This window comes from Hylobates moloch, unplaced genomic scaffold, assembly GCF_009828535.3.
Source record: "Hylobates moloch isolate HMO894 unplaced genomic scaffold, HMol_V3 SCAFFOLD_9, whole genome shotgun sequence".
In the NCBI taxonomy this organism is placed as follows: Eukaryota; Metazoa; Chordata; class Mammalia; order Primates; family Hylobatidae; genus Hylobates; species Hylobates moloch.
In genome coordinates, this window is record NW_026652284.1 from 73,814,137 (window position 1) to 73,830,486 (window position 16,350).

The 16,350-nt window shown below is 39.8% G+C and overlaps 1 protein-coding gene across 7 annotated transcripts in view; it reads left to right on the forward strand.

The window, feature by feature from the left end:
* The first annotated feature begins 1,435 nt into the window (after nt 1–1,435).
* CIBAR1 (CBY1 interacting BAR domain containing 1) overlaps nt 1,436–16,350 on the forward strand; it is a 28,627-nt gene continuing 13,712 nt past the window's right edge. For 2 of the 7 annotated variants that reach the window (XR_009214738.1, XM_058443661.1), the window contains exons 1-5: nt 1,440–1,591; nt 2,699–2,933; nt 5,104–5,172; nt 6,411–6,512; nt 11,251–11,355. Coding sequence is in view for 5 of the 7 variants with exons in the window: in XM_058443661.1 (XP_058299644.1) it covers nt 1,509–1,591; nt 2,699–2,933; nt 5,104–5,172; nt 6,411–6,512; nt 11,251–11,355 (594 nt within the window). In the remaining 2 variants the exon portion in view is untranslated. The other 5 variants (XM_058443660.1, XM_058443663.1, XM_058443664.1 and 2 more) reach the window with 5 other exon arrangements.

A 16,350-nucleotide genomic window follows, 5' to 3' on the forward strand; every position in this document is an offset into this window, starting at 1 on the left:
AATAGGGTTTCAGCAAACATAACATACGCAGAGACTTGAAAGGCACTTGGGCAGTTGACTTGTCCTGCTCCACTGTTTTGGAACTCTGAAACCATGGAAAGAAGCCTCGCTGACGTGCTAGACAATGAGAAACACGTGGCCCCTGCTGACGACCTGCCAATGCCATGACACAGAAGTGAGGCCCCTTAGATCATCCAGCCGCCAGCTGACCAGAAAGGTGAGTAAGAGCGCAACTGAGCAGAACCAAGGTAAAAGAACCACCCAGCCCACTCAGAATCCCAAGCTAGCCAAACGATTGTAAAAAGTCACTAAGTTTTGTGGTGATTTGTTACACTGCAAAAGTGGATACAGTAGCACATACCTCAGTGGCAATTTTACACATCTTTGTTTGATTAGCTTCTATCACTGCCACATGACTGTGAGCTCTCTAAAAGCATAGACCATTCTGACCTTAGGTTACTGTGCCAACCTCAAAGCCGAGCATAATACCTGGAACACACCAGGCATCCAACCAATAACATGCTGAGCGAATGCAAGGAGCAAAAAGAGGTACACAAGCGAATAGGGGAAGTTCAAAACAAAGGACTTGAAGACATCTATTCGTCCAAAATAAAAACTTTTAATCAGCAGCACACGGCAGCAAGGAATACAAGACCAAAATCACATTTCCTCTGTCTCAAACGGCTCAAATCAACAAAGTGTACTGTTTGAGCATTCCAACACTTCACACTTCGCTCCTTCAGACAGTATTAGGGCCCCGTCCCAAAGCATTAGGACAAAGCCCTAACGCTGTCTGAAAAAGCGAAGTGCGGGAGGATCCCAGAGAGGTTTCTTGAAGCAGATAAAGTCTGAATTGAGGCCGGGCCCGGTGGCTCACGCCTGCAATCCCAGCAATTTGAGAGGCTGAAGGGGGGCGGATCACTTGAGGCCAAGAGTTCAAGACCAGCCTGGCCAACATGGCGAAACCCCGTCTCTACTAAAAATACAAAAAATCAGGCCAGCATAGTGGTGCACGCCTGTAATCCCAGCTATTTGAGAGGCTGAGGCAGGAGAATCGCTTGAACCCAGGAGGCGGAGGTTGCAGTAAGCCGAGATGGTGCCACTACGCTCCAGCCTGGGCAACAGAGCGAGACTCCATCTAAAAAATATATATAAATAAAGTCTGAATGGAGTCCTTGCAGTATTTACTGGGAAAAGCAGCACACGCCAAGGCCAGGAGGGTCAAAGGGACAGAGGCGTTCAAAGGACAAAGGAGAGCCTCCTGTTTGTTTGGGTTTTTTTTTTTTTGAATTTTTGTTCCCCCAGGCCAACTTTAAGAGCCAGAACTGTTCGTTATTTGTCTCAGCACAGGTTCCGTGTAAGCGACGCCTCCTTATCCGACGCTCAGGCCCTTCAGGTACGGGACCCCTGCTTCTTAATTATGTTTCTATTATTCCCAGTGTCTAACACAATCTCTTCCCCGAAGTCGGAACTTGATACATATTTGCTGAATAAATGAAAAGTTAAAGATGAGGCAGAAAGCACCGCTCCTTCCAAGGGCAGCTCTCAAGAGCCCACGTTTACAGATTCAGCAGCGAAGCGGACGCGTCTGGTAAGAGACTACAAGTCGCACAGGCCGAGAGGGGGCCCCCGGGCCTCTGGTTTCACGTCTCCCTCCCGGTCCCCGGCTAACCGGCGTCTTTTCTCCCCTGCTCCGAGTAGCCGAGCAGCGCTGGAGGCTGGGTGTCTGGTAAGCGCGGCTGTTAGAGAGGATGGAGGCGCCGTAGCCCCGCGGCACTTCTCACAGGCTTGGGCGGCAGGGACGCGCGGGACAACCGCGCAGGCGGCTCTGCAGGGGTGGGCGCGCCATCACCCCTCTCGGTCCCTCCCTGCTTTGCGCTTTCAGAGCCCCAGCCGCGCTCAGGTTGTCTCGGGCATTGACCGCGGGGGCGCGCGCCCCGTTTCCATAGAAACGCCCGGGCTGGCGCGGCGGCGCGAGGGGCGGGCTCTCAGGCTCCCGGCGGCTGCTTGCGCCCCAGCGCGCGCCCAGGCGCCTTGGAATCCCCGTCCTTGGGCCTCCGCAAGGTCCCCTGCCGTGCGCGAGGCAGCATGATGAGGCGCACCCTGGAAAACCGGTAACAGCCCGAGCCCAGCTGCCCAGGGCCGCCCACACTGGTGGACTGGGGTGAGGGAAGTGGAGCCTCTGTCCGTGGGGCCTCTGCGCCGAATTCCGACCCTGGGCGGGAGGCTGCACGGTCCCCGCTGTGGCCTGGGGCCTGGGGCCTAATTCCCTGGGCTACAGCGACCGCCGGCGGCTAAGGGGAGCCCAGGGCCCGGCCGGCTGCCACCTACCCACGCCTCCGGGTCTCGGGTCCCCACAGTGCCGCGGGCAGTGCGGAAGGCTAGGAGGCAGCCGGGCGCCCAGGCCGCGCTGCGCGGAGCAGCCGGAGCAGCCACAGCAGCCACAGCAGCCACAGCAGCCACCTCCCCAGTTAAGGCCAGGCCCACCCGGCCTGGGCCTTTTCCTGTGCCTACACTGTCCGGATAGTGAGGTCAGGACCCCATGGAGAGCACTCCGCGCCGGGAGACGCTGGATCGTCGGTGGGTTTGCACCTTCAGAGCTGCAGAATGCCCGGGAAATGTTTGCATGTTAAATTAACGTGAAGCCTTCTCATCTCTAAGGAGAATGTTTTGCCTTTTGTGTCACCTTTTTCTGTAGGAACGCTCAAACGAAACAACTGCAAACAGCTGTCTCAAATGTGGAGAAGCATTTTGGAGAACTGTGCCAAATCTTCGCTGCCTATGTGAGGAAAACTGCCAGGCTGAGAGACAAAGCAGACCTCCTGGTGAATGAAATCAACGAGTATGCTGCTACAGAGACCCCGCATTTAAAGCTGGGCCTGATGAACTTTGCAGATGAGTTTGCCAAACTTCAGGATTATCGACAAGCAGAGGTATGGAGTGAATCACAGTGTGATTGTTATGAATGAGCCATCAAGTAGTGGATGAAGGAACCGTGGAAACTTTCACTTGTAATCTACCTAGCAGAGGTGGATACAAACTTGGTAAAACGTAACATTTTCATGTCTATAAGACTGTTTGAGTCTATTAAAGAGAAGCTTTCTGTGTTTTATTTTACCGTTTTCAAGCTAACCTTTAGGGCATCTTGAAGTCTTGAATTTCCCCACTTTATTTGCCAACTTTTGGCCAAGGGATGGCTGTTTACTGGGGGTAGTGGGAATAGTACCCAGGGGGAAGAAAATAAGCATAACTTAATGTCTTGTGTGGCACGTAAGTACGTTTTAAAGAATGACTGGAGATGGAAATGTTGGGAATGGTAATGTGGATGGATAAATTATTAATAAATGGGCAAGAGACCATTGCTGCATCCATGCTCTGGAAAATTGACCAATGGTTTACTAACAACAACAAAATGCTATGAATTATTTCATGGAAGCAAACCAATACTGAGATACCGTGTGGACATTTTGCTCTGTGTAGCAGGAGAAGTGTCCTTGTGATTGTTTTCTTTCTAAAAGCCCATTTTTTTCCTTTAAATACTTAATAAGCACTTTTACTTGTATTTATTTCCAGTTTCACGGCATAGGTTAGCTTATCAAAAGTTACCCAGTTGGAACTGCGTTGCTTTTTTGTACTTTTCTCATCAGAACCTAAAACGGAAATTTCAATTTTCAAAAAATAGAATGAGTATAAAAAAAAATTGAACTCATCATTGCTATCCATACAAATTTGAAGAGTAATCATATTTGGAGGTACTTTTGGAAAAATGTTGAGTTCTTATCATGAAACTTCTGTAATAAGTAACTCTCAATTATATATGATAACTGGGGACTTACTGTTTCAAAGATAATTTATATTCACAGGTAATCCTAAAATCTTATTTTAGCCAATAATTTCAATGCCCCTTTGTAGAAAACCTTTATGCTATTTATCAAATAGCAAAGTGAATTGATTTGCATTTGTTCTCCTTTTATTTCCCTTGCTTACCAAATGGTGGAGGTCCTAATGAACAATGACAAAAAGGTAGGCAACAAAAAGGAGAACAGAAAAAAGACTTAGATAATCCTTAAACTGAATAATCAGTATGGATTATAAGAAATGGTGTAAACCAAACTGTCCTGAATATCCGTGATTTTAGGATTCCTAATATTTGAATACTTGATGGGAAGTCGATTTTTATTTTCCTAACATATTTTAAAATGAAACATTCATATACATTTTGTTTACGGAAATTAAAGAAAAATCAATATGAAATTAAGTGTATTTGTCAGTTATATAAATATGTATCATTAAAAAGCCCTTTTCCTGCTATTAAAATAATGTTCATTTTAAGCAATTGAATACATGTCACCTATCTTGAGAAAAAAATTTTTAATGTCCAAGAGAGTTATTTTGCTTATACTATATTTAAATACTTGCCTTAAAAAAAAAATCTGTCTCTTCAGTGCCTTCCACTAGTACTACTTGTAAAAGAAGTAATTACTCAAAATGTGATTTAAAAACCTATAATGTTTAAGAAAAACTAATTCTAAATGAAACAGAGATGAGACATACAGTTTGACAGCTCAGCAACGCAGACCGTTTATCTTGTTCTGTAGGCTTCGATAATTCACAAATGGCTTCTCAGAAAAAAAATGCAGCAAATACAATGATCTCTAAGCTTTTTTGCTTTTCAAGGTTATGTTGCTTTAAATGTTTCCAAGATGCTCTGTCTTTCAGCTTTGATTTTCTTTTCTGAAAAGTTGAGCTATTACAGTTCAGAGATAATATACACAAAGTATCCATTACTGTGCTGAGCACACTGAAAATGTTAGCTGTATTAAAATTTGAGCTGTCTTAACACCCTTAAACTACTACTTTAAGGTAAAAAAGTAATCCTAAAATGATGATGTGGCCAGGATGAGCTCCTGGGAAACCTGAGACATTTTCTTGTCATTTTGCTCACCAGGTGCTTTTCTACTTTTACTATTACTGTGCAGCTTAACAGTTTTTAATGTGTTTTGAGTTTAGATTCTGAGTCTTATCAATTTCTAGTGATTAACCTTTTATTTATAGGTTAAAAGGTTAAACATTCTAATTTAAAATTTTAATAATTTTCAATAGGTTGAAAGACTTGAAGCCAAAGTAGTTGAACCCTTGAAAGCTTATGGGACCATTGTGAAAATGAAACGGGTAAGTAAATCCATTGTCTCACTTACTATGAGTTACTCTGGCAAAGAGTATGAGGTTTCCAGTTGTTTTTTTAAATAAGAAATACAAAGTAGTGGCCAGGAGTGGTGGCTTACACCTGTAATCCCAACACTTTGGGAGGCCAAGGCGGGCAGATCACGAGGTCAGGAGTTTGAGACCAGCCTGGCCAAGATAGTGAAACCCTGTCTCTACTAAAAATACAAAAAATTAGCTGGGCGTGGTGGCATGCGCCTGTAATCCCAGCTACTCAGGAGGCTGAGGCAAGAAAATCGCTTGAACCCAGGAGGCAGAGGTTGCAGTGAGCTGAGATAGCGTCACTGCACTCCAGCACAGGCGACAGTGTGAGACTCTGTCTCAAAAAAAAAAAAAAAAAGAAAAGAAAAGAAAAATACAAAGTAGTATATAGTCATTCTTTTTACTCTGAAAGATCACTTAGATCTTTAAGAATAATGAAATAGTTTTAGTGAGCTTATTAAGTATAAGCAACATAGACATTATTATGGAAACTTTAAAATAATTATCATGAAAAATATATGGACAGAAATTGCTTTACTATATGAGTATAAGTTTTTCTTTAAAGCAGGTGATAGCATTTAGACTTTTAAAATGTGTGAGAGAGTTCTATTTTTAAAACTAACTTTATTGAAGTGTAATTTACATCAACAGTCCCCAACCTTTTTGGCACCAGGGACCAGTTTTGTGGAAGACAATTTTTCTTTAGTTCACAATAGGGTTTGCACTCCTATGAGAATCTGATGCTGCCTCTGATCTAACAAGAGGCAGAGCTCAAGCCTTAATGCCAGCTCGCCCACCACTCACCTGCTGTGCTGGCCCAGTTCCTAATAGACCTGGGGGTTGGGAGCCCTTGATTTAGTGCAATAAAATTCTTCCATTTTAAGTGATCATTGAGTTTTGACAAATGTTTATACCGATGTAACCACTACCGCAATCAAAATTACACATTTATATACATATATCTATTATGGTTAATAGTTTTGCACTGAAATTGTGTCATTATTTTGAGAGAATATTAAACACATTCTCACATACATAGACACTAATTATGTAATACTTGTAATTCCTGTGGTAATGGTACCAGGATCACACAAGAAGTATTCTTCCATTCTTAAAACAATTCTTAAAAGAAGAATTCTTCCATTCTTAAAACTGAATTTTCTTAAGTCAGACATTTTTACTAACAAAAAAATGCCAATTTGCAGGATGACCTCAAGGCAACATTCACAGCAAGGAATCGAGAAGCTAAGCAATTAACTCAGTTAGAAAGAACACGTCAGCGAAACCCATCTGATCGACATGTTATTGTATCCTTTGAATTTGGGTCTTTAAAAAAAATTTTAAGGTATGGAGTACAAAAGTAAATGTATATAGAAATTGTGCATTTTTATTTTTAAACGAGTAGAGAATTTGAATATAAAGATTGAAAAGAAATACATTTAGGAATTCTCACTATAGAAATTGGCTAATTTTAAAGAGGTTACACCACCTAATTCAAATCCCCTTATATCGTTTTACACAGTAGACTTTGCAAACGAACAAACAAAAAATTCAGATGTTTTTATAAAGAGTAAATTCAAATTTCTGAATTTTATTTTCACATGGTGATGACTAAATATTAATTCTACAATTAACTTAAAGATCTATTGTTAATCCTAATATATCAGTGTTCTCTATGCCCTGCTCTGAGAAAAGGAAAGAAAATTTTCCTGTTTAATTTCCTTCATCTTTTAGAAATAAAACAACTATGTGACATCATGACTTCCAGCCAGTTAACCTCAGGAGACTTAAGAGTATAATTAAGATCCAAGTTGGACACAAAGAAACCTAGATAGGACTGTCTACTATAACGAGGTTTTTCTGTTAAACATGACTGTTTCTTAAACTACAATGTGCCTTGTTCGTGAGTAAACAAAAGCATGCAAAATAGTGCCTAATTGCCAGCAACTGAGATAGGTAGGACTGTGTAGAAAGCACTAACATCTGGCTGGGCGTGTTGGTTCACGCCTGTAATTCCAGCACTTTGGGAGGCCGAGGCGGGCAGATCATGAGGTCAGGAGTTCGAGACCAGCCTAGCCAACATAGTGAAACCCTGTCTTTACTAAAAATACGAAAATTAGCCAGGCATAGTAGCATGCGCCTGTAGTCCCAGCGACTCGGGAGGCTGAGGCAAGAGAATCGCTTGAACCCGGGAGATGGAGGTTGTGGTGAGCTGAGATCGCACCACTGAACTCGAGCCTGGAAAACAAAGCGAGACTGTCTCAAAAAAAAAGAGAAAGAGAAAGAAAGCACTAACATCCCTACTGCCTCTTTTTTCCATTCCTTCTTCTATGTGTCTCCTTCCTGCTTCCTTAAGGTTGTTACTGCCCAGCTCAGCCAGAAACTACATGAGGAGTGGCTCTTTGAGAGCATTTGAGGTTCCAGAACACCTCCATTCCTGAGGGGAGTCTCTTGAGCAGCGATTTGGGGCTGCGCCAATTGCTTGGTCCTTCTTCCTTTGGACCAAAGGTACAGAAGCCCAACTTTGTACTAAACAAAAATGGGCAGCCATAGGGCTGGGAGTGCCCACTGGAGACTGGGACAGAAACATCTAGATAGTCATAGTGGCATAAGATCCGCAAATGGAGATGATAGAATCTGTGTTTTAAGCAAGTCGGACAAACCAGAGAATGCTGGAAAATTTATGACTGATAACTAGAGATCAAGGCAGAGGCTATGGGGCAGGGCCGGGGGGGTTCACCAGTGTTTAAGAATTAAGCTAGGGATGAAAATTTTTTGTTTTGTTTTGTTCTTTGTGGCCTGGAGTGGGGGAGGTGGTGATAATATGAAGACATCTGGAATCCTGAGTAGTTGGCAAGATTGAATCAGGAGTACTGGTGTCTACACTAAACACAGAAATGAATCTATTCCTAAGACAAACATTTTCCTGACTTGGATGCTGTGCTGTAAACACTGCTGTGGAAGGGAGATAATCTTAGAGCACAGATGAAGCAGGTCTGTGGGTTCACATGGTGGGGAAATAAATATAACCTAAGAGATTATTGCTACAGGTGAATCAGTGTGCTCACGGGGTAAGATCTGCAACTTGTGTATTTTGACAACCTGAGACCAAAACATGAAGGACAATCTACATACAAATGTAGTCAATATAAATATACAAATATTCAATCATAGTATTATGGAAAATTCATCTGTGTAGAAGTATGTTGAAGTTTGATATGTAAGATAAAATGGAGTCCTTCTGATAGAGAGGATAGGGAAAAGAAGAATCCCAGGGCTCTGCCTGCTCACCCCCCAAGTAGGGCTCCAGGTGGCTTCTGAACAAGCTTCCTGTAATGCAGTGTGAGAAATACCAATCTGGCTTACCCTTTTAAAAATCATTTTGAACTCTTAATTAATTCCATTTAATATACCAATATCTTTTTCATGGAGTTGTATCTTAGTATTTTAATCCAAAGCATTTCCTACTCAAGTTGGTATATTATAGAATTTTGAAGAATTTTCAATGAAAAGAAGAAATATTAGAAATCCATATTCTGTTTGCTAAAAATGGATGTGTTACTTTAGGTGAGTTGCTATGCTCAGGTAAAGGGATTTGAGACTTTCAGAAATAAATAGTAGTTGCTGGAGGGTAATAGAAGATGAAGCTACACATATCCCAGTTACGGCTTCTGTTTCCCCATGCTTTCCTGATTTAGCCAACTCTACTTACCTTTCTAAATTTTAAAATGAAAATATCAATAAATGAGGAGGGTAAAGACATGAGTCAAAAGGAAGTAGTCACAAGTAAAGAGCTGCATCAGTCATGTGTAGTAAACAGTATTAGGAATTAGCTTGAATATTCTCATTAGCACAAGGTTAATGTGTATCAAATAACTGTTAAGAGATTTTTTCATAGTAGTAAGTCTTCAAAGGAGTTCTATTTTATCTTTGAATTTCCTGTAATGATGTTGTAGTTTAAAGAATCTCAAACACAGAAATATAGAGAATTGTTTTTGATTCCTGGTTATGATTAAGTTGAAAGTTTGTATGATTTTTAAAAACTCTACACCCCATATTGTAAATGTATATACAAACACAGAGAGGTATAAATGAATATAATTTTAAGTACTTAGTATCTTGAAAATGTGTAGTTGAATGAACTGAATTACATAAGTAACCATAATTGATATATGGTTACAATTAATATATAACCTAATTGTAAGTGTATGTAATTCTATGAGTATATAAATTTATTGAAAAAACTGTTATACTCTCTTTGAAATGTATTTTTTCCTTTATGAAAATTTCAGTCACAGGTGGGTAATAAAGTGGTGTGTCAAGAAATGGATCCTTATAGTAAACCCTTTTACTTGTTTCAATTTATACATTTTCTTGAAAAAGAAAGCAAAAGCTAAATGTCACAGTATTACCTATCACAGAACTTTGACAACAAATGCAAACTTTTTCTATGATTAATTATTAAATGATGATATATGTGACTTTTGAGTAAATATAATATTAGCACAAGAAACAAAACTTTATTAGGAAGAATTTAATCCGAAAACTGGGCTGTGTCTTTTTAAATTTCTGTGTTACCTTTTAAGAAAAACTCTTAAATGTTTTTGGGCAACTTTTGTTCTAGCAGACGAGATGCTTAAAGACAGATACACAATTAGATTAGAAATATTACTATAGCCACTGACTATATATGGCTATTGAGTTCTTGAAATACAACTAGAGTAACTTTGCAGTTAGTTTTTAATTTTTTATTTAATTTTAATTAGTTTTAATGAAAATAGCCCCATATGGCTAGTGGCCACCATATTGATTGGACAGTACAGATCAGATAATATGAGTACATGTCCGAGTGTGTTAGACTTGCCATCTAATTCATTAGTTACTAGTGTGTTTATTTTTTGTAATAAGCATTAACTAAATAGAAGCAGTGTAACATGGTTGTCTTGTAAAGAAGAATCTGCAAGTAGAAATCCCATGCTGAAATATTTGTAGGTATATTGTATTCTACCTGATGAGGATATTATAGAATTAGGAATATTTAATGCATTTGGAGAACAAGTAGAAGTAAGCAAGGTAGAAAGAAAGAGTCTTTGGTTATATACCTGCTAACCCAAAATACCTCAATGTTGTAATGATTTTAAAAATCAAACTCTCAGTGGTAGAAATTGTCATAGCTGTCTCTCTACTGTGTGCCACTCTCCTTAGTCCTTTCCAAAGATGATTTAATGTAATCCATACAATAGTCCTATGAGATAAGCATTAAGAGTAAGAGATAATAGGCCAGGTGCGGTGGCTTACACCTGTAATCCGTGCACTTTGGGAGGCTGAGACTGGTGGATCACTTGAGGTCAGGAATTCAAGACCAGCCTGGCCAATGTGATGAAACCCCATCTCTTCTAAAAATACAAAAAATTAGCTGGGCATGGTGGCATGCACCTGTAATCATAGCTACTCAGGAGGCTGAGGCAGAAGAATCGCTTGGGAGGCGGAGGTTGCAGTGAGCCGAGATTGTGCCACTGCACTGTAGCCTGGGCAACAAGAGCAAAACTCTATCTCAAAAAAATATAAATAAATAAGAGATAATCTGTAATTGAGAGAATTGAAATAATTTTTACTAAGTCATAAGTCCTTTTCAGGGGAGAAATGGCTAACGGAGAGAGAGACAAAAGAAAAATAATTTTTGATAAATGGCACAGGTAGTGAAATAGAGGGAAGCAGTAGAAAATATGGGAAATGGTTTTACAGTAGGTTATCCAAAGGTGTCTGGAAAAAAAATGATTTTGTAGACAGAAAGGGAAGGATTTGGGGGTAGTTTTTGTTCTTGGGGTTTTTTTTCTAGATCGTGAATCGTATCACCAAATAAGTTCTTTATTCTGCATGTGCTTACTTACATCATTTTATTATATATGGTAAAATATAATATTAACAATTTACACTGTTATGCCAAAAAGCCAGTACTGCAATGGTAGAATTTACCAGTTAGGCTCAACTGAATGAATTCTCATTTGATTTTTTTATATCTTTGGTTGGGGAATACTTTTGTAGGCAGAGACGGAATTGCAGAGAGCTGCAATGGATGCTAGCCGAACAAGTCGTCATCTGGAGGAAACTATTAACAACTTTGAAAGGCAGAAAATGAAGGATATAAAGGTAATAAAGTAATTGTTAGGGTTCAAAACATGTTTTTAACCTTATTTTTTACTTTAAACTCATGAAAAATTTAAATTACTCTAAATTTGAAAGCCCGTAATACCCCTTATAAAGAAAATATGATTAATAAGGGGGTGGGCACAGTGGCTTATGCCTGTAATCCTAGCACTTTGGGAGGCCAAGGCAGGTGGATCAGTTGAGGCCAGGAGTTTGGGATGAGCCTGGGCAACATGGAAAAACCCCGTCTCTACAAAAAACTAGCCAGGTGTGGTGGCACATGCTTGTATACCCAGCTTCTTAGGGGGCTGAGGCAGGAGGATCACCTGAGCCTGGGGAGGTCGAGGCAGCAGTGAGCCATGACTGCACCACTGCACTCCCTGCGCTCCAGCCTGGGCAACAGGGCCAGACCCTGCCCACCCCACCCCCCAACAACAATAAAAAGAAAACAGAAAAAGCAAAAAATATTATAAATAAAATATATCAAGTTTTTTTTTTAGTGGAAACAGTGATATATAAAAGACCAACATTTCTAACCAGAAGCCAGATATTCAGCTTTTTATCACAAATACTATTTAATCAAGGGGAACTAACATTTTTTTTTTGAGACGGACATTTATTGTGTTTTTATATACCAGGCACTACACCAGGCACTTTACATAAATTCTTGCAGTCTTCACAGCAACTCTATGAGGATGAGATGTTATTATGAAATTAAGCAGCCAGGCGTGGTGGCTCACACCTGTAATGCCAGCACTTTGGGAAGCTAAGGCAGGCAGATCACTTGAGGTCAGGAGTTTGAGACCAGCCTGGCCAATATGGGGAAACTCCATCTCTACTAAAAATACAAAAATTAGCCAGGCGTGATGTCACGCACCTGTAATCCCAGCTACCCTGGAGGCTGAGGCAGGAGAATCACTTGAACCCAGGAGGTGAAGGTTGCAGTGAGCCAAGAAGATCATGCCACTGCACTCCAGCTTGGGTGACAGAGCAAGACTCCGACTCAAAAAAAAAAAAATAAAAGTAAAAGAAATTAAGCAGAGACATAAAATATTTTACCCAAAGTACAATAGCCTGAAATAGGAGCTATAAACCAATTTTTTAATCTGTGGTTTCTGTTATAATACAGTCATTAATTTTTATAGCTTAATACTTTGTAGTAACTACATATTATCAAATAAGTAAACAGGGTAATAGTAGCCAACCACATAAATTTGCATCTACTGTGATATGGTATCTTAGTCAACAAAATCACAAGAATTGCCTTATTCTAACGCATATGTAGATTTGAAACTTTCTTGGGGATCATGAAATTCAGCAGGTCTTTTTGATAACCATCTTGGAAACACTTGAAGGACCTCTTATGACCATCTTACAGACTAAAACTCATCTAAGGCTCTTTTTGGCTCACTGAAGACTTTCCTGTAACAAGCTTTAAATATGTTTGTTTTTATTTTACTACTGTTGACAAATCTTCCTTCATAAGCTGTATTCTTTCAATAAAATAAGCATTATCTGCCACTTAATTATATTATTTATCTCTGAAATCCATGAAACAGTATTCATTTACATCTTTTATTTTCTTTAATTTCCTGTCATAGTTTCAAAGGATTTCTGAGCTCAATTTAGTCACAGGCTCTGTACTCTTCTGTGTAAGAGTAGGTTGCTACCCACAGAAGAACATCTCAGGGGGCCGTCCCGAGTCAAATTCCTTTACCAAGCTAGGAGAGTATGGTCAGGGTATAAAGTTTTATAATTGCTGACATTCCCTCTTAAACTGAGGGAGGAAGGAGAATTATTAAGATAATTAATTAGCCTTAACCTGAAAAATGGGAATGGAGACTTGTGAGCTATGCCTGATTCCACTGTTGGATAAAGGCTTCTTTAGTGATGGGAAACTGATTACTTGCTCCATCATTGTTCCTCAGACCTGCACATTTTTCATTTACACATGGAAATTTGTCTCCATTCTGATCTTTGGGCTCACTTCTATGTTCTGCCTGGATGCTGGTTTTAATTCCCTGGGCATTACACAGTACCAGACCCCACAGAGAAAGTGAGTGCAGCATTCCCAGCTACAATTCCTGCTATCTTGGATTTCCTGAAGCAACAGGAGATGGAGTAAGGTGCTGTATGGTGGAGGGTGCACAGAGAAGAAAAGAGCTTCTAAGCTCTTCTCTATTGTGCCCCCTAAAGAGGGAAGTCTCTTGATTTCAGGAAGTCTCTTGGTCACAGAAGAAAAATTTTTTTAAAAGACAGGAAGAAACCTACACTTTAAAAACATTGAGCTATAATTCACTGTGCAACTCTGGTTTTGAGTGTATACACAGATATATATATATCACCACTCAATGTTAGAACATTGTCATCACTTCAACCTTGTACAGTTTAGCTTTTGCCCCCCTGCCTGCCTCCCAACCCTTAGCAGCCACCACTAATTTATGGATTGAGCTATTCTGCACATTTCATAGAATGGAATCATCAAATATGTTGACTTCTGTGACTGGCTTCTTTCACTTAGCCTGCTTTCAAGGCATATCCATGTCGTAGGATGTATCAGTACTTCATTCCTTTTTTTGACCAAATAATATTCCATTGTATGGATATACCACATTTTGTTTACTCATTTCATAGACATTTCGGTGGTTTCCACCTTTTGGCTATTGTGAATACTAGCATAAACATTTATGTACAAGTCTTTATGTAGACATATATTTTCATTTCTTTTGGATATATACCAGGAGTGGAATTGCTGGATTACTGGTAACTTTATGCTTAAGCATTTGAGGAAGTGCCAGACCATTTTCTAAAGTGAATGCACCATTGTGTTTGCCCACCAGCAGTATATGAGAGTTACAACTTCTCTGCATCCTCAGTACTTGCTATTCATCAGACTTCTTGATTGTAGCTCTCCTAGTGGGTTTGAAGTAGTAGTTTCATTGTAGTAGTCGTCTCATTAGTTTTGACTTGCATTCTGTGATGATGCTTTTTTTTTTTTCTTTTTTTTAAGTAGAGATGAGGTCTCACTATGTTGCCCAGGCTGGTTTTGAACTCCTGGTCTCAGGTGATCCTCCCACTTCAGCCTCCCAAAGTGCTGGCATTACAGGCGTGAGTCACTGTGCCTGGCCTGATGATGCTTTTTGGCCATTTGTGTATATCTGCCTTGAACAAATGGCTATTGAGATCCTTTACCCTTTTTTTCTCCTTTTCTTTTTTTCTTTTTTTTTTTTTTCGAGACAGATTCTCCCTCTGTCACCCAGCCTGGAGTGCCTCCCAGGTTCAAGTGATTCTCCTGCCTCAGCCTCCCAAGTAGCTGGGATTACAGGCATGCACCACCACGCCCGGCTAATTTTTGTATTTTTAGTAGAGATGGGGTTTCACCATGTTGGCCAGGCTGGTCATGAACTCCTGACCTCAGGTGATCTGCCCACCTCTGCCTCCCAAAGCGCTGGGATTACAGGCGTGAGCCACCATGCCCGGCTCCTTTACCCTTATTTTAACTGGATTGTCTTATTTCTGAGTTGTGAGAGATTTTTATATATTCTAGATAGAAGTCCCTTATCAGATAATCTGCAGTTTTTCCCATTCTGTGGGTTGCCTCGTCACTTTCTTGATAGTGTCTTTGAAGCACAGGTTTTTAATTTTCATGAAATCCAATTTATCTCTCTTTTCTTACTTGTGCTTTGATGTTATAGCTAAGAATCCACTGTCAAATCCAAGGTCATGAATATTTATTCCTATGTTCTCTAACAGTTTTATACTTTCAGCTCTTATGTCTTTGATCCATTTGAATTAATTTTTATATATGGTTAAATTTTGTAAAGGTTAAATTTCATTCTTTTGCATGTGACTGTCTAGTTGCAGCACCATTTGTTGAAGAGACTATTCTTTCCTCAGTTGAATGGTCTTGGCATCTTTGTTGAAAATCAGTTGACGTGGTTTTACTTCTGGGCTCCCATTCCTTTTCATTGATCTGTGTGTCTATCCTTATGCCAATACCACACTGTCCTAACATTGCTTTATGGTACGTTTTTAAATCAGGTAATGTGAGTCTTTGTACTTTCTTCTTTTTTAAAATTGTTGTGGCTATTCTGGATCTATTGCAATCCTGTATGAATCTTAGAATCAATTTGTCAATTTCTACAAAGAAGTCAGTTCAGATTCTTATAAGGATTGTATCAGATATGTAGATCAATTTGAGGAGTATTGACACCTTAAGAGTAATTCTTCCAGTCCATGAACATGGGATGTTTTTCCATTTATTTTAATATTCTTTAATTTCTTTAAACACTATTTGTAGTTTTCAGAATATAAATTGTGCATATCTTTTGTTAAACTTCTTCCTAAGTATTTTATAATTCCTGTTGCTATCGTAAATGGATTTGTTTTCCTAATTTCATTTTCAGATTGCTTGTCACAAATGTATAGAAATACAATTGTTTTTTGTGTACTGACTTATGTCTTACAACCTTGCCAAACTTGATTATTAGTTCTAATAGTTTTTTAGTGGATACGTTACAATTTTCCACATATAAATTTTGTTTTCTGCAACAACCTACAATTTAAATGCAAACTCCCATAACCCTAGCAGACTCCCAGAAATATGAGCACTAATGAATACCAGTCTGTTAGGGTTCTGAATCTCCATTCTGCACATCATTCCTCATCACTGTCAAATTGCTTCCTTTCCAAGTAAGGCCACATTTGGGATCTTTTATAATAAAGAGGGATGTAGAAATCTCACAATGGTAGCCTCAAAGATCAGTCAAAAGGGTTACATTACAGCCCCCTTACTTTTTTTTTTTTTTTTAATATAGAGCTGGTGTCTCCCTGTGTTGCCCAGGCTGGTCTCAAACTCCTGGGCTCAAGCAGTCCTCCCACCTCGACCTCCCCAGGTGCTGGGATTACAGGCGTGAGCTACCGTGCCTGGCTGGCCCCCTTATTTCTAATAAAAACAACATTCAGATATTGCCATGTTGATCTTAGCATGTCTCATAA